Here is an 18160-nt window from a genome sequence, read left to right on the forward strand (position 1 = left end):
AGTAATGGCACACATAACTGAGACTGCGCCTTTTAGTGCGGTGCGCCTTATGGTCGTGAAAATACGGTACTATCATGAAACCAAACAGCAGGACCTAAAGATTCCTCAGCTGATTCCCAGGCTGACACAGATCTAGCAAAGTTTTTTCTCTTTGCAGCTAATTTATCAGTGAAAGAATCTCAACATAACATAAAAGAAAATTTAGACCCAGTGCTCCATGGAAGCCCTCCTAGAAACAGTGAATTATGCTCTGATATCTGACCACCAGTGGATGCAAAAGAAGCTCCTCCATTTCAGCCCTTCCTCCTGAATGTAGTAGCAGTTCGCTCAACGCACATGAGATAAAGTTATCTTTGTAAGGATTGGAAACTGAATCACTGAATGCTCTCTAAAACATTTATTTCCTTCTTCTTACCTTTAACTCCTTCTTAGGCCACAACACAACAGGCACCCCGGTGATCGCCAACTTTGGGTCATCGTCAGCGTGTTCCCTCAGGACAAGCTAAACAGCCAATGATGAAAGAAGACTGTAAACATGTCTGCTCCATTGAGCCTATAACATTGTGATGTCTCTTTTTACATTTGTTACCTTCATGTCATCCAGGAGCGCCTGAGGACTCTCTATTCCCACCGGAACACATTTTTTATTTTCAGGGAGAGACTCCAGCTTCTCCACCAGCGTCCTGAGCCCGATCAGCTCATGCTGCGTCAGATGAATCCACCTGCTCTGAGGATCGGAGCCTGGAGAATCTGAGGGGGTTTTGGGGAAATCTATAGAGGAGGAGCTAGGATTACAGCTGTCCTCCGAGTCGACAGATAAAACCGTTTTGAGCAGTGGGGTCTTGATGTTGTCAGGCGAGCAGGCGCCATCTCCAGCTGGCCTGTCAGTTTTTTCTTCATGGCTGTCCCTGACTTGTGGTCCACAGGAGTCCTCATTTATGTCCTGACTCCTGGAGTCTGAAGAGGGGCTCTCTGTCTTTGTCTTTGTCTCATAGTCTAAAAAAATAAATAAAAATATGTCTCAAGCCTTTTACTCACTAAATCGTTTAGATCCTCAAAGATATTTTAGAACCACAGAAAGTTTAAGGTCATTATGTATTTTGAAGGAGTCGATGGGTATCAATAAGTGTAACAACGCTGATTTAGTCCAAAATAGTTTTTTGTTAATTAACCTTGAGTATTAAATTCAAAGGATGACATTTTACACGCTTAACTACAATTAAATGCAACCACAACTCGATGGTCATTGTGTAAAACCTCCTATCTGAAGGATTTTCACAATTAAAGTTGCTCATATTCAGTCTTTCAAACAAATGTTCTCTGTTGTGACCTAAAGTAAGCTGATAAAAAAAACACTTTCAATCTGGTTCATTTAGTGCAGTTCAAAGTCAGCGACCACTATTTTTAAATTAAGAGCTTTTAAATTCTAACCCTAACATTTAATACAAATTATGTCTTTAACAACTTATTCATCACTGAGTTCTTCTAAATTCTTTTTATTCTGGTTTTTTTTTCAGTTTTTATTTTTTTCCTTAGTAATCAGGGGTGGAGCTAGATGGAGGGCCAGGGGGGCTAAGGTCACTTTAAGCCAATCACTAACTACAGTTCCATTACAAATAAGTGAAAAACTTTGATATTTTACTTAATTTGAAAAGTTTGGTATTTCCATGTAATAACAAATATGATTAATGCACTTGAATACATTTGTTTACGCGGTACCTTTGAAAAGAGCATGACAGCGGCGGATGTAAACACATGGGATATATCCATATTTCAGGCACGGCTCTAGTGGCCGGCATCATCCACCAACAACTGTTCCTGTTACGTCTTTCCACAAGGCGGTTAGATCCATCTTCAGATCACTTGACTCTTGGATGTGAAAAAAGTGTTTCCTTTGTAGTTTTATTTTTGTAAAATCTAAGTGTTTTGATATGGCCGAAATACCACCGAAACAAAGCGTGAAAACTTTTCACTGAAGATATAGATTTTTTTTTTTTTTTCAAAATTGCAGTGTTTCCATTTTGGAAATTCTTTCTCTTAACTACAATTTATGTAATTTGATGGTTAATGGAAATGCATCTATTGGCCACCATGTGGACATAATTCACAAGCAATTCCCCTCTAAACCAGAGGGTGGAAGCAGTGATACTCTCAGTTGGAATGTTGTAACTAATTTGACATTTTAATTGTTTTAATATTGATGCTACATCCAGACCGCATGCGTTAGAGGCAGCAGAAGCAGCTAGTTTACATGCAAAGTTAACGGTTGACGAGTATCTTGGCGCAGCAAAAGGTCCTGCAGCGCGTTTCGAGCAGTGGGAGCAGGGCGTCTGAGCAGCTGAAGCAATGCGTCATAAGCTTCTGCGCATCTGACGCATGAGATCAAAAAGAGCAGCTGCTGGAGTTGGAAAAATGTTACTTTTGCTGCACGATGCGCCACTTCAACCAATCAGAGGAGCTGATCTGGGAGCTGGCAGGGAGATGGATCTGATGCAGATCGCTATGATCACTCCACTGAAACAGTTTATTAATGCCTAAATGAGCCTAAAATGTCAAAACCTACAGGCAAAATATGTTCGATTTCATTATTCTGGTGCCTGCAGTTTGGATTACACATGAAAAATGCCTTCCAGCCACAGCAAACAGTAGTGGTAAACCCCCAAGAGGCAACCAGGAAACGCGCTGCCGTTGAACAGTATTTCATGGGACAGAGCTCCGCCAGTATACAGGGGTCTGAGCAGCTCAGACAACGAAATAATATTTTAAGGCAGGATCGTAATCTTGATGAACTGACTGCACAGATGAAGCTTTAATGTGTTTTTTTACCCACTTATAACAGCAAATATATCAAAACCACTCTCTGCCATTGAACACAGGAGCAGCACAAACATCAGACGCATCTGGACAAACTTTACTGGAGGCGCTTTAGGGGCATCAAAGCTTCTCTTGATGTGCGTCTGACCGCAGAAGTTTTTTTGCTGCTTCCAGCGCTTGCGGTCTGAACGTAGCATGACAGTAAACCAACAACCAAAATACAGTAGTTAATTACTTTTAGGCATCCCCTAAGTCGGTCTTAGAGGGCCTCTGTCCTGCAGGTTTTAAAGGTTTCCCTGAATCTGCACAGCTGATTTTCATTGATAGCTGATAAACAGGCTTTTGCTGAACTGCAATCATTAGAATCAGCTGTGCTAAAGCAGGGAAACCTCTAAAACCTGCAGGACAGAAGCCCTTGAGGACCGACTTTGGGGATGCCTAACTCACATCAATATACTAACATGACAGATGATAAATAAAGAATTAAGAATTAAGATTTTAGAGCTATTTGTTGTCTTGTATGGGGTGGAAGAGAAAGTGATGCTTCTCTGCAAGTCATGTTGGGAGTCTTTAAGGTAGTTAGAGATAAATAACTAAACTTATTTAATATATTTATTGCCTCTGGGGGAAAAAAAATCCTTAAAGTAAAATTTCAAGTTATGGACGGACTTTATGTAATGTGGGTTTAAGACCATGCTACCTGTTCTTCTGCCATTGTGTGAATGAAATCGCCCAGATACACCCTGGTCTATATTTCTGTCATTTGATGGCTCCTCTACTTCTTATAAACTTTTAAAACAAATTTTTGCAACTCTCAGCCATTTTCAAAGCATATACAGTGAGAGCTGAGCTAGCTTAAACCAAAGCTAACCAGATACGTGAACAGTAGAAGTGCGCATGCACAGCAAAACCATGCCAATATGTAAGAAGATCACCCAGAACTCAAAGCCAAAAGATTTTCCTCTATACCCTTTTTATTTATTAGCAAAAGTTTATTTTTATTTGAGAAATAATAATGTTGTGCTCATTCATTTTCCTGTTGGTACAGGGAACTTTTTGTGTGTAATAGTAATTAATCGTACTCACAAAGAGAGTCTTTCTGCATCTCCTGAGTGAGGTAGGACCGTTTGGTCAGACAGTGCAGGTATCGCTCCAGGACGTACCAGCACATCTCGTAGTAAAACGGGAAGCGGAATTTGGAATGAACCTGAGGAAAGACGAATTTATGAACTCAGATTCCTTTTGCAATGCTAAGTTTTTTAAACAAACCTCAATAATTGATATGTGTGTGTGGAAAGGAAGAGGGCTGACAGGAACATTTATTTTTATACATGGTCGGTTATAAATCCAGACAAAACAGAAGACAGTCTAAGAAACAGTTGTTATGTTGCATCCTAAGCAGACAATACTTTGAACATTTAAGACAAATATGCAAATAGCACAGACTGAATTTAAAATTTTCTTGAATGTTTAAAATGATTCCGTCTTGTGAAGAAACCAAAACATAAAACAAAAAGACAACAATTCTTTTCTCATTTTAAAACTGAACTTCAAACATTTCTTTTACCCCATAATTAATCTATGGTTCACAGAGTTCACTGTATCATTGTGCAGGTCAGGTTTTTATCCGGCACTCCAGAGTGCAGACTCCTACCTTTGTCCTGTTCTCTATCTCATGGATGGTAAACTGCATAGGGATGTTAAAGCTGTGCAGAATGTTGCCTCCAAACACTAGTGTGTCCACAGGAGTGTAAACCGCATGGATCCATCCTAAAGTTGCAAAAAGCAATAAAAATCTATAAGGAAGGCTGAAATTGTCTAAAAGCATGATGTAATAGACATGTCTACCATGGATGGATGGATGGATGGACTGATTGGTTGATTGATTGATTTTATATATTCTATTGATTTGTTTTTTTCATACAGAGAAAATACAGTAATTTAACTCCAGACCATGACCCACTTTTACACGCTGCATAGAAACCTAGCAGATACCGTACAGTAACCACTAAAGGTGCCCTTTCTTATTTAACTGCTGACTGATCTGTTTCTCCTGCCAACTTAAAGACCACTATGCCAGCTCACCAGACGGGATGAAGAAGGTGTATCCTTGTTTAAGCTCCACTCTCTGACATCCATCAGCTCGGTCTCCCAGGAAGATGTCGCTCTGTTTGCCTGAAAGGACCCAGTCCTCATACAGTGCAAGGTTATATGGGGTTGGAGGCACAAGCCAGAACACCTGACAATAAGAAGTGTTTTTTACTGCAAAGGATTTTGCTCACATTGAAAAATCTTAGTTTAGGCATTGATGTGATATAACTTTATTAAAAAAAAATAATAAAAAAAAACTAAACAGACATACTTTTAGTCCTTTGAATACATGATACCAAACTGAAGTTCCTCCGAAATCGATGTGAAAGTCTGTGTAGCAGCCCTTCACGCTCATCAGACAGTATCTGAAAGGAAATAAAAGAATAAAAATACGCACAAAAGCTGTTCAAATAATAAACCTATTCACCACTTTGAAGTAAGGAGAAAGGTTAGTAAAGTATTTTCTGCAATATAAAGCGGACTTAAAAGCCTTTAATTTTCTCCAAAAAAAGTCAGTGCACCTTATACATTGATACTTCTGGTTGTGTTCGCTGACTTCGAATACATTTGGTGTGGTACGCCACTTTGCTAAACTACAAAGCACAGCACAGCATTGCAGCGTTACAGCTACTGTAGTCAGGAGCATCACTAACACACAATGTGCTTCATCATAATATTACAGAGTGTGTATACGGACCCCAAAATCCATCTGTCAAAACTTAAAACGTTAGGCTATCAATCACATAGTACAACACTGCAATAGAGATGGTCCAAGAGAATAAAACATCAATGAATCAATGGTACCGGAGAAGGGAAGTAAGATGATGACCTGCGCCTTATAGTCCGGTGCTTCTTTTATATGAAAAAAGTTCAATAACAGAACCTAAACCTATAGTGCCGAAAATATGGTAGTAGAAAAAAAAAAAAGCACTATCCCAAGATAGAAAACAGCACAGAGGCACAACAGTAGAAAACGGGGAAATATTGAGCCTGAGGGAGAAATTATTACTGATTTAGCTTCAGGACAAAGGCTCTAAAAACACATCTACTAGAGTGGAAACAGGAAAAGAAACAATTTCTTAAAACTATGAAAATATTATTTCTCTGTGGGTAGTAACTAGTTACATTTACTCAAGTAACTTTAAAATAAAATCATTTTAGGGGTAGTTTCAAAGCATTGTACCATTTACTTTTAATTGAGTAAAAATAAGATAAAGTACCCCTTACTCTTACTTATGGAAAATATCTGGCTACTCCACTTATTGTAAGTAAACAAGCCTATTTAAAACAAACATCCACCAGAGAAACACTTTCCTTAACTTTTTCTTTTTGGTTTAATGTTACTTTAAATCTGCTGAGTCTGACACATCATGTGGAGGTCCATTAAAAATGCAGTAAAAAATATACTGTAATTTGTCCCATTCAAACATACCATAACTATTGATTTATACGTTTTTTAACTCAAAAAATATAATGCGAAGAAGGTTAATTCAACTTACATTTTGCAATGTGTAATTACTGTATGTGTTTGCATATGAGTTTATATTTTTATTTCACTTTGGTAAAACAATAAATCCCTTTTTACAATTCTGGGTTGTAAGTTTATCAGTTACTTAATGATAGAGTAGCCTTTTTTTACCAAATATTTTTTACAATTACTTGAGTCATTTCTTTAAAGATTACTTTTTACTTTTACCTGAGGAAAAATATGAAGAAGTAGTGCTACTCTTATTTCAGTATCATTTTTGGATTCTCTACCCAACTCTGTCTGAGTTATAAAGTGATATTTTAATAAGAAAAAACTAAACGTCAAATGTTTCATACATTTGAAAAACATCTAGTATTAACCAGCTAAAAACAATTTGGTAACTTACACATGTCGAAAAGGTGAATTGGTTCTAGTGTGTTTATATTTTCTGTGAGTTGTAATATTTAGCTCATAATATGTATGTTCCCTTCTAAAAGAAAGGGGCCTGAGTGTAAAATTAGTACATTAGAAACATAAGCTAATTAAAAGTTGAACTTTTATCAATTTCAGGGTGAAAAATGAAAGCAGTTCTCAGTTTGTTAGCCTGTTTACTTACCAGAGTGTTCTTGTTTCTCGTTATCATTTAAGTTTTTTTTTTTCAAAGGCTAATTTTTCCATGATCAATTACAATCTACATGCACCTAAACCTGTCGTGTGACATTGTAATTTTCCACCTAGACAAATGATTCAATTATTTTAAAGACTTGCCTTGCAGCTTTCTTAGTTCATTGTACCTTTCAAATAAATTTGCATAATTAAGGTTATTTAAACTTTGTACTGTACGGTCTTTTTTTTTTTTTTTTGCTTATTCTTAATAAGACAAAATTTCCATCTGTCTATGAATGAATGAAAAATAGCAGCCTGGCTAATTGTAAAACATTTACAGCAGCATTAATGAAACTAAATTCTCTGTGTCGAAAAGAGCAATAAATTTAAATTAAACTCTAGATCTATGAGGCCTTGTTTTTTGACAGCCCGCAGTTATGAATTATCCCTGTTTTATCTTAACTTTTTAAAACACACATAGTTTCCTTAAACTTTTCTATACATTTTTTCTCTTAAAAAAACAGCTAATGGAGTGATTTCAGAAAGTTTTACCTTTGCACCTTGGGGTATTTCATCTCTGAAATAATGTTGGTGGCTTCTGTTTGGCTATGCCTCAGATCAGGAGGCCACATGTTGTCCACCCAATCAACCTGATCCACCTGTAAACAAAAGTAAAATGGGACCTTTAAGCTTAAAAAACATCTCCTTTGCCATTAGATGTCTGCACCTCTCTAAAGTCTATCACTATGTCAACATGTGTTTGCTAAGTTGCGATTACCACTGTGGGCCGCTTGATGAGATGCTCCAGCTTAGTGTGGCTGAACTCTAAGCTTATGACATTGAAGAGCTTGTCACGCTCTTCCTCTGGTGTCTCGTAATAACGGACAAACTGAGCCATGCTCATTTCAGAGCCTTTTTGAGTGCTGACGTCCATGACATCCACAGACCTGCGACTTCCTGGAAAGAAAAATAAATAAATTAGCCATATCATAACTGACACCAATCCTTTCTAAAGCATTGATTGTAGTTTCTTGTTCTCAAAAAAAAACATGCAACTCTAACTAAAAAATAGATTTACTGTGGAAGAAATTAGTTTTAAAAAGCTATGTAGTACATAAATTACTGATAACTGAAATACTGCATATAAATATGTTTTTAAATGCATATTTTAAGTTGGCATGTAAGGAAATGAAATAAATCAGCCACTATTTTAGATTTTTAGAGGGTATGAATATGACATTACCCAAAGGCCCAATTTCCTGAACCAGACTTTAAAATGAAAAAAGAAAACAAATGAAGAAAACATGCCAATTTAAGACAAGCAGAAATGCATTAGCTCTAACAATTCAGAACATAGCTGCTTATAACTATTCATAGTCCTATAGTGACTAAAAAGTAAAAAAAAAAAAATAACCTGCAACACACTAAATTACACGGAGTTCATTTTATTCTGTCATGCGCATTGAGAATGACAGCAAAAAAAAACTGAAACGTTATAACCTTTTTGCTAGTGTTAGATTACGCTGCTGTATAATAATAATAATAAAAAGGGGACTTATCAATGTGTGTGTGCATCATTACAAGTGTAAGAAAATGTTTAGGGTTCAACTCATCTGCTCAGGTATAAAAAAACTTAAAGGTATAGTGGAGGATGTTCTTTTTCCGGATGGATCATCAAAATAAGTGGTCCTTCTAATTGTCAATCATTCTGGTGATATGTTTATGTAAGGCCGTCCTACATGCTTGTCCCCATTTTCACTTACCAGTTGGGAGTGTGCATGAGGAGAAATGGGCTTGTGCATGCTCTCGCACCCGTTTAGTAGTCGTTCCCTCTCAGGAGCAGGTACAGGGTCGTGCATGTGCTTTTTTTTTTAAGTGGAGAGGGCGGGTCTTTTCAAAAATTTGCAAAATTCCTCCACTATACCTTTAAAAGGATCCTCAAAGTGTCATTCTTAGCGTTCCCCACAAGATGGGCTGATGGGATCAGAATTAAAATCAAAATCAAACTGTATATACTTCAAAACCAGAAACTAAAAGAAAAAGCCAAACATGAATAATGACTTTACATCCTGAAAGGAGGTCAAAGATCAACACAACTATAGGACCATAGCTGACCACTGTACTTTTATTCAGGGTTCAAACATTTTATTTTCATCTCAGCATCATATTTAAAATACATAAACAAATGTATTATGTAAAGGATACCTCTCTGTATTTTAAAATATAATCATTAAATGCTTCCATTTCGTACTAATTTAAATAAAAAGAAAATATAAATTTAATAATCATTTATCATGCTTCTAATCTAATTATCACATTTTTTTGGGCAAGTCTGCAGTGATTTCTTCTTTTTTAAATCAAGCAAAAGAAGGTATTGTAAATAACCAAACGCTTCAATTTTATGGTGGCCATTTCAACGTCTATAAAACGAGTTTAGACTTTTAAATAACTTTNTTACCATATGAACATGTTGGTATTTGTTGCTTTCCACTTACCAACTAATCCTTTTATTTCACTGACTGTGAATTCCGGATCAGGCATTCTGCAAACACGCAGAGTAAAAATAGAAAAATAATCTCATCAGGGAAGCATGTCTGACAATGAGAAACATTTTAGCAGCATCTGTTTGCACATATTGTCCTCTATACTGCAGCAGTCCTTTCATCACACCAGTTTAAAAAAAAAACACACAGGCACAAACCAAAGAGAAAAAAAAATCTAAAATACTGCTGAGATGAGAGTGCTTGGCTGTTCTAACCAACCACTTATCATAATTCAACTTTATTGATCTCACACTCACACAACTTTACCTCTGAATTTAACCCATCCCCTTGGGGAGCAGTGGGCTGCCATTGCGTGGCGCCCGGGGAGCAGTGTGGGGTTAAGGGCTGTGGGGATCAAACCAGGTGCTTGCAACCTTCTCAGGGCACAGGCAAACTTCTCTAACCACTAGGCCAACACTCGCCTAACTGAAGCAATAAAACTGGATCACCTCAAATCACAAGTACGACCACAATTGGTCAACATCAGTCAAAATGTAAAAATCTAAAATAAAAGTCTCTTCCATACTAATTTTCTAGAGATGAAAAGTTTGTTTCTCACACAAATAGACCCAATCAGAAAGGTGAACGACGACACACATTCATAAAATTTGAGTCGTTCAACTGAGACTTCTTGGTTTTCTCCAATCATAACCATGAATCCCAGACATCCTTTCTGGCAATTACGTAATAATAATAATAATTGAACTTTTTTGATCTCACACTGGAGAAATGAACTCTCTGCATTTAACCCATCCTCTTGGGGAGCAGTGGGCTGCCACTGTGCAGCGCCCGGGGAGCAGTGTGAAATTAAGGGTCTTGCTCAGGGACCAAGACTGCAGGCTGTGGGGATGGAACCGAGTACTTGCAACCTTCTCAGAGCACAAGCGCACTGCTATAACCGACTAGGCCAACACCCCCCTCTCCAAACACACTATTTTTATGCCTTAAATAAATAGAACAGCATTTAATGTGAATAATCTATACACATATGGGTGTTTCTGTACTATGCTGATGAAGATTCTCAGTCATCCAGGTCATAGCCATTTCTCAATTCAAAGCTTCCTGGAGGGGAAGTGAAACGTCTTCAAATCTTGGAAACCAAGTCCAGTGGATTGTTTTTTAAACTTACAGAGTGTTTCTGTACTGCTTCTGATTGAAATGGCTGCGCAACTCCAAATTAAAATATAGATTTAGTTGTTTTTTATAAAAAGACTATAAAGGGTTGAAAGAAATGTTTGAATGTGTGCAGTTTAGTCTGTTAATATAACAGGTTTAAAAATGATGAACTTCATTAAAAACTGAAATAACTCACCTTATCCCTAATCCATCTTTCTCTTTAAAAATAAGTGGTATCCTGAGGGCCTCCCTTTGCACATATTCATAAGTGAAATCTGCAAGACAGGATTTATTATTTTCCAAATCCAAATCTTTACCTGTGAAGACATTCATACATTTAAAAAAACAGCATTGGACATTTTTTTTGTTTCAAATATATAATCTCAGACCCCACTCATATTCTTTATTCAGAGTATGCGTTTCTTGATTGAACCGCTATTGGAACTCATTTGTTCCGCTTTCCATTAAGGCAATAAACAGTATCAAGCACTAAATTATGGAATAGGCAATGGTAATTACAAATTTAAACTAAACTGACATGCTTTTTTAAATGTATTCATTATGTCGCATAAACACATAATTCAAAGAAGGGTTTTTATACATTTTTTTATTGCGAATTTAATGTAACATGCTTCCTTATGTATTTATTTATTGTCTTATAATGAAATTTTTATAGCAGTGTTTTTATGTGTGAATGCAGAGTGACATAGTTTCCTTTGGGACAATAAAGTTAATCGCATCTTATGACGTATGAAGACGTGTTTTTACCTCTTCCCTTCATTATGTGGACAAACTCTGAGCTGTAAGAGTCACTGGAGAGTTTTTCCTCCACGCTGAATCCTCTGATGTTCACCATCTCCTCCACGTCGGACAGGTCTTCGTTCTCATCGTACATCCTCCGGCAGATGGAGCGCTGCCATTGGAGAATGGCATTATTTACATGACAAAAAAAAAAACAGCGTGAAAAAACCCCACTCCTCCACAGATGGCCACTAAATAATAGAAGGGGGGTGGGTGAATGTTTAGGTAACTTTAACTCTAAGGTTGGATTATTTTATATTTTATATTCCTAATGATGTCATCGCAGCAGAACAATTCTTAAACATATCTTCTCGCTTCAGTCATTTTTTATTGCTTTGCTCCAACTTTCCCAGCCTCTATAAGCTGATGTTTTCAGTTGGAAGCGTTAGCTAAGCTAACCCTGTGTCTCTCCTCATGCTAACGCAAAGGACGCTACGCACCAGCCTCCGTCCACTTTCTCCGTCCGGAGACTGAGCCATCCTCTCTTCGGGTCGTTTTCCAGCCTCTCAGTTTCAGGGAAGCATTCTTTCGTAGTAAAGTTAAGGAGGCACTTAGCACGCTTTACGCTTCAAAACAAGGGAACCATGTTTTTGTGTATGACGTCATGGCCAGGAACCAAAACATTGTTGGACGACGTCACATGTCACACCCCTGCTTTTTTTTGTTTTGTTTTGTTTTTTTTTTTTTACAAACAATAAATAGTTGGCTATAAACCATAAAGTTGTTTTTTTTAAGTATAAAATCTGCTTTGTTTTAAGAGTCGAGTTGCAATATTTCATATTAAACAAGCAGAATTTATTACATTATTACTATGTTGACATGTGGATTTTGTTTGGTTTATATTATGAGGAAAATATTCCTAATTGTTGGTATTTTTTTATTTGTTAAACTCATGTCAGTTATCCACACATTTTTATAAGGGTGGCCAGACAATAACCAACGTACACTGAGGGGTGGCCGATAGTTGATAGGCACCAGAATTGCAGGGTCAATCTACAACAGGGAAATGAATGGCCACAACATCCATATTTTCTAAATAAAGATAAACTATACTTTTCTACAACCTTTGCTGACAAAAATACGGATAAATATTTAAACATCTGTGCTTTCTAGATAGCAGGTATAGTGGATACAATTCTTTGAGGTTTGAGTTTTGGGCGAACATCTTTTCTGTTGTCATTACTTACCTACTTTTATCAATAATCATTCTGCATAAAATTGATATTTACATGTACTAATATCTACATAAATTGATTATTTAATACAATTTATTAAAATGGGGCTGCTCAGTGGAACAGTGGGTAGCACTGCTGCCTTGCAGCAAGAAGGTTTCGGGTTCAATTTCCCGCTCAGGGAGTTTGCATGTTCTCCCCTAAGCAAGCGTGGGTTTTCACCGGGTACTCCGGCTTCCTCCCACAGTCCAAAAACATGACACTTGGGTTAATTTGGTTGTTAAATTCTCCTTAGGTGTGAGTGTGTGTGTGAACGGTTGTTTGTCCTTTTTGTCTCTGTGTTCCCCTGCGATGGACTGGTGACCTGTCCAGGGTGTACCCCACCTCTCACCTATTGACAGCTGGAGAGAGGCACCAGCAACCCTCACAACCCCACTTGGGATTAAGCATGTCAGAAAATGGGTGGATGGATGGATTGATAAAATAGTTATTTATCAATAATTTTACTGTAGAGATGACTTGCAGAGACACACCATTTTCTCTTTTCCACATAAAACACAAAATCTACTTCTGAAAAGAGCATGAATTCTGTACTTATCATCTTTAATGTTAGTATATTAATGTGCATAATTAACCACAGTGTTTTTGTTGTCAAGTAATTGTTAATATATGAAAAATGTAAATGTTTTGAATATTCCACTTGAGAGTATTACTGCCGCCAGCATCTGTATTAGAGTGGGTGAAAAAATGTTAGGGGTGGCCAATGATTGGCTAAGGCCCTGGCCCCCCATCTAGCTCCAACCCTGTGTCCACCTCTAAAATTAAACTAAATCCACAAAATGCAAGTATCTGATTTTAGTATGGATCTTTGCCCAAAGAAGGTCAGCTTTTTTACTTTTTTTTAATATTTCGTTTGCAAGTCTTATTTTATTATAAATTAGCCTCATGTTAGATTTTTGCTTTGCAAATTCATACTTGTTTTTTTTTTGGCTATCACCTCATTTCCATACCAAACACCTGCATTGCCCAACGAGCAATGTTAGACATGAATAATACATGCTTTCATGTCTCACCACAATTAAGATTTATTAGTTTTAAAAACATATATGTGATTTGAACTTCTGATGCATTTATCCATCCATGCATCCATTTTCTGACATGCTTATCCCTGCTGGGGCATGAGTGGTGCTGCTGCCTATCTCCAGCTGTCTATGGGAAAGAGGCAGGGTGCAACCTGGACAGGTCGCCAGTCTATCGCAGGGCAACACTGAGACAAACAACCATTCATGCACACACCCACACATAAGGAGAATATAAAGAAGTTATGTTTTTGTACTGTGGGAGGAAGCGGACCACCCGGAGAGAACCCACACATGCTCAGGGAGAATAAGGCCCAGGAATCCCACCTTCTTGCTGCAAGGCAGCAGTGCTACCCACTATGACACTGTGCATCCCGCTCTATGTTTTGCTTTACAGAATTCAAAGATTTCCCCATTGTATATAAACACCTTTATAACTAGATGGTATGTTGTCAACCTAACATCTGCGATTCTCAAATAGAATCCAAAGTCTAATGAAAACTGTGTTTTGGTGACTGATTAAATCTGATGTACCAATGCCCTATTATTTCTTTCATTACTCCAGACAAAACTCTGGAAAATATCATCCCTGATCTGGAAAAGAATAGCTTTACACAAAAATACAAAAGTTGCATCCAATGTCATTGATCCATCCATGAGTGTGGATCTCTTGCTACACAATCCTCTTGAGGCTGCAGGTATCTCAACTGCCTGTGTTCTTGTTTTCTATCACATTTCCATTCAGTTCTAAATTACAGTATATTTTTTTTTAATTCTGTATAAACACTAAAAATGACTAACTCAATGTTTTAAGTTCAGAGACATTTTACATCAGAATGAGGCACCTGTTTAAAAAAAAAGACTTGGCCAAATGATTCGGATCAAAAAACATTTTCCTTATAAACACTAAAAAATACGTTTTAAACAAGTTAAGGATGTCTTGAAAAGTTTCCAACATCCTTTTTATTGGTTTTATTAAACATAGTCACTCTCTTAGAGGCTTAATATTGGATTACATTGGTGGTGAATCATTGTCTTTTAAGATTAACAGAACAAATAAATGTTTCAGCTTGCATAGGCACCGGATTATTGACTAACTCAATAATCCATTTTATATAAGAATGAGGCACCTGTTAAAAAAAAAAAAAAAAAAGACTCAGCCAAATGATTCGGATCCCGGAAAAGATTCTGAATTCACAGACCGTTCATCGGCGGATGTTGTTTCGCGTTGTATTGTGGGTAATTTAAGGTGCGAAAACAGATCAACACGCTGAAGGAAGACTGTGTGACAAAAAAGAGCTTCCGCAGTTTACAGCAAGCAGACGAATCTAAATCCTTTTTATGGAGACTTAATTGAACGTTTTTTCTTTCCTGTCTTGTGGCGCGAGGTTACCACTGAGTTGCGCCGGTCGGCCGGTGATTTGATAATTAGCGCAACATGAGTTTAAGCGAGCATTCACTGCAAGCCTTGTCCTGGAGGAAGCTGTACCTGAGTCGAGCCAAACTGAAAGCTTCGAGTCGGACATCAGCTTTGCTCTCCGGATTTGCTATGGTAAATTCAACTCATTGTGATTAGTATTCCACTGTAAATTGAGTGATTTCCAATGCATTCTGGTTCTCTTTTCTATAAGGTTGCCATGGTGGAAGTGCAGCTGGATAACAGTTACCCATACCCACCTGGACTCCTCATCGCCTTCAGTGCCTGCACCACTGTGCTGGTTGCTGTCCACCTGTTTGCTCTGATGGTCAGCACCTGCATTCTGCCCAACATAGAGGCTGTCAGCAACGTGCACAACCTCAACTCTGTGAAGGAGTCTCCCCATGAGCGGATGCACAGACACATTGAGCTGGCATGGGCTTTTTCAACGGTCATTGGCACTTTGCTCTTCCTCGCCGAGGTGGTTCTGCTCTGCTGGGTCAAATTTTTACCCATTAAGCCGGACAAATCCAACAACAGCACAGTCTCCTCTGGCATGGCTGCTGCTCTCACCTCTACTTTCATTATGGTTCCCTTTAGTTTAATCTTCATAGTCTTTGCAGTGCATTTTTATCGCTCGTTGGTCAGCCACAAGACCGACAGACAGTTTCAGGAGCTGGAGGAGCTGTCTAACCTCACCAGGCTTCAAAATGAGCTGGACAACAGGGGAGAATCATCCATTCTACAATCACCAAGCTCACAGTTCCCATAGAAAAATGAACATATCTGTTTTTGGAACTACAAGACAGGACACAATTTTGGATCTGGATTTTTCCATAAAACCTTTACCTTTTTATAGTTTTTTTGTTTTGTTTTGTTTTGTTTTGTTTTGTTTTCAGAAGACACTGGATCTTACTGTGAACTCATAAATGTGCCATAATGCATGTAGATGGGAATCACACAGTCCTTAATAGGATTTTAGCTTATTAGATTTCCATCAGCCAAAGTGGATATCTGGTTTTCTTCTAAGTTTTACCTGCTGAGTTTGATTTTATTGTTTTTGCAAAAAAAAAGTGTATATATATATATATATATATATATATATATATATATAAAAACATAAGAAGGAAAATATACTGAAGGATACTTGATTTTGGTTGCAGTTACAGAGACAACTGGAAATGAAGGAACAAGGCGCTTTGGTTTATATGCGTTTAGCCCAAAGGTTTTGTGAATATTTGATGCATTGGTACGTAAGCGATTCAATTCTTTTCACCATTTGACCTTTAGATCACAGATTAGACATAATTTTCTAAGTAACTAATGCATCTTATCTTGGCAGACATTTCATTGTTGGACTCATTTTTGTTGCCTTACTGCATTTATTAATTGCTCTCCAAAAAGCACATATTCTTTCTTGGTTATTGCACTGATGTGTGTTTGAAACACAGCTTTTTAACATTTGTGTGTGTTTTTAAAGGCAATGTTCTGACGGTATTTGAACTGGTTTCTGTTTGTGTTGACTAACAATCTGCCAACCTTACAGTGTTATCAGAGTTCTGACATTATTGTGTTTTAATAAACACCTTTAAACTAAGCAGGATTCAAATGTGTTTGTCAAACACTTACAGTTTCATACTTGTCAAGCTAATCAAAACATGCTAATCAAGATGCCTCCGTTTAAACACAGCTATCTCTTGTATGATTTCATGATTGCATATGATTTTATTGCTAATATCTAAGTCATTTCTATACCAACATGTAACTTTTGTGCTGCATTCAGAACGGATCCATAGTATTTAGCTGTTTATCTTAGTGACACTTTCTTTTAACAGTAAATTCAATGTTTCTGGTTTGAATGAGCAATTGAATATCATATAGATGGACTGGCTCAAGGAACTGGATTTCTAAACAGCCTTGGTTAGAAATAGGAAGCAAAAGTATAGCTTCTAAGGAAAAACACAATCCTACAATTGTAATTCCTCGATTAAATTTGATGACACTTGCAATGGTTACAAACAGAAATTATCAATGTTACATTTAAATTGAATCTAAAAATCCAAAAAGTTTGATGTCAAAGACATGGGACAGATGATTTACGGAACACGTGGAGTTAGTTTATCGGTGGTTAAACTTAATGAAGTGGGAACTCGTCATTTTTTTTCCCTCTTGGTGTTCTTCCACTTGGTGTGCTGATTTAGCTTCCCGTAAAACCAACTCCATGTCCAACAGGTTAAGCTTGGGAAAGAAAACACATAGAAAACATATATAAATTGTCAGCATTTAACTGAAGAATTTAAAGTGTCTCCAGATTTTTTTGAAGAATCAGTTTTCTGGGGACATTCTAAACCCCTTTTTTCACTGCAGCTACCAGAACAAAAACTGATTCATCAGGTGAATTCTTACCCTTGTGGGTAAAGTTTACTGGAGGTGGTATGGTTAGCATTTCTAATCGGCGTCTGCAGTTAACATCCATTAATCTTTTAATTCATGAAGAGTTTTTCTGACAGGCAGAAGCAAGCACTCTTTGGATGTGCAGGGTTTTAAAAACCTATGGCATTGGTTCATGTCTTCGCATATGTTAAAAATATTTAAAGTTACCGCTGTATAACCAGATTTTAAACTTATACTTGATTATCTGATTAAGGGTTCAGGGTAATTTACTTCTAGAGGGTAAAACTTCAGGGTAAAGCCAACCATTTAAAAACAGTCACAGCAGTTAAAGCGCCGTGTCATACCTTCGGAAATTGGTACTTAGGCGGTGATTTGTCCGTCCCAAATTCTCCAAGAGTCCCATATTTTGCTGCTCCATCCACCCAATAGCCTACATAAAGCTGGTTCTTGTCAGAGTAGTAGAACTTTCCATCACCGTTCTTCTTCCCATCTCGCCAGGAGCCCTCATACCAGTTTCCATTGGCTGTAGGAACATTTTTGTGGAGGAACCCACTTAAACATATAGGAGCTCAAACTTTTTTTTTATCTGAAAGTGCAGAATAAAGTAATCTCTTACAAAATCGAATGATCCCTTGACCATGTTCCTTATCGTTCACCCA

The 18160-nt window shown here is 37.4% G+C and overlaps 3 protein-coding genes across 4 annotated transcripts in view; 1 reads left to right on the forward strand and 2 right to left on the reverse strand.

Moving 5' to 3' along the window:
• The window catches only part of LOC107091301 (lysine-specific demethylase 2B-like), a 28581-nt gene extending 16545 nt beyond the window's left edge, over positions 1 to 12036 (reverse strand). For both annotated transcript variants that reach the window (XM_015385141.1, XM_015385142.1), the window contains exons 1-12: positions 11880 to 12036; positions 11407 to 11551; positions 10835 to 10913; positions 9475 to 9521; positions 7758 to 7936; positions 7532 to 7638; positions 5177 to 5270; positions 4900 to 5053; positions 4469 to 4584; positions 3901 to 4021; positions 590 to 996; positions 416 to 502 (exon numbers count right to left, since the gene is read on the reverse strand). In XM_015385141.1, coding sequence (XP_015240627.1) covers positions 416 to 502; positions 590 to 996; positions 3901 to 4021; positions 4469 to 4584; positions 4900 to 5053; positions 5177 to 5270; positions 7532 to 7638; positions 7758 to 7936; positions 9475 to 9521; positions 10835 to 10913; positions 11407 to 11551; positions 11880 to 11918 — 1575 coding nt within the window. In that variant the 5' untranslated portion in view covers positions 11919 to 12036. The remainder of the gene's footprint in view (positions 1 to 415; positions 503 to 589; positions 997 to 3900; positions 4022 to 4468; positions 4585 to 4899; positions 5054 to 5176; positions 5271 to 7531; positions 7639 to 7757; positions 7937 to 9474; positions 9522 to 10834; positions 10914 to 11406; positions 11552 to 11879) is intronic.
• Positions 12037 to 14932: 2896 nt separating this feature from the next.
• Positions 14933 to 16203, forward strand: orai1 (ORAI calcium release-activated calcium modulator 1). Its single transcript, XM_015385102.1, has 2 exons — positions 14933 to 15242; positions 15322 to 16203. Exons 1-2 carry the CDS (start codon positions 15129 to 15131, stop codon positions 15877 to 15879), a joined length of 672 nt encoding a protein of 223 aa, XP_015240588.1. The 5' UTR covers positions 14933 to 15128; the 3' UTR covers positions 15880 to 16203.
• A 346-nt stretch (positions 16204 to 16549) lies between these two features.
• morn3 (MORN repeat containing 3) overlaps positions 16550 to 18160 on the reverse strand; it is a 4028-nt gene continuing 2417 nt past the window's right edge. The window contains exons 4-6 of the mRNA XM_015385100.1: positions 18118 to 18160; positions 17846 to 18024; positions 16550 to 17345 (exon numbers count right to left, since the gene is read on the reverse strand). The exon at positions 18118 to 18160 is cut by the window's right edge and continues 117 nt beyond it. Of these exons, the coding sequence (XP_015240586.1) occupies positions 17226 to 17345; positions 17846 to 18024; positions 18118 to 18160 (342 nt within the window). The 3' untranslated portion in view covers positions 16550 to 17225. The remainder of the gene's footprint in view (positions 17346 to 17845; positions 18025 to 18117) is intronic.

Source organism: Cyprinodon variegatus, unplaced genomic scaffold (genome assembly GCF_000732505.1).
Source record: "Cyprinodon variegatus isolate N-32 unplaced genomic scaffold, C_variegatus-1.0 Scaffold331, whole genome shotgun sequence".
NCBI lineage: Eukaryota > Metazoa > Chordata > Actinopteri > Cyprinodontiformes > Cyprinodontidae > Cyprinodon > Cyprinodon variegatus.

Bases quoted from the DNA above. Each gene is read 5' to 3' on its own strand.
- orai1 (XM_015385102.1), top strand. From the start codon at position 15,129: ATGAGTTTAAGCGAGCATTCACTGCAAGCCTTGTCCTGGAGGAAGCTG. The intron at 15,243-15,321 runs GTAAATTCAACT...CTTTTCTATAAG, and splicing joins TGCTCTCCGGATTTGCTATG to GTTGCCATGGTGGAAGTGCA.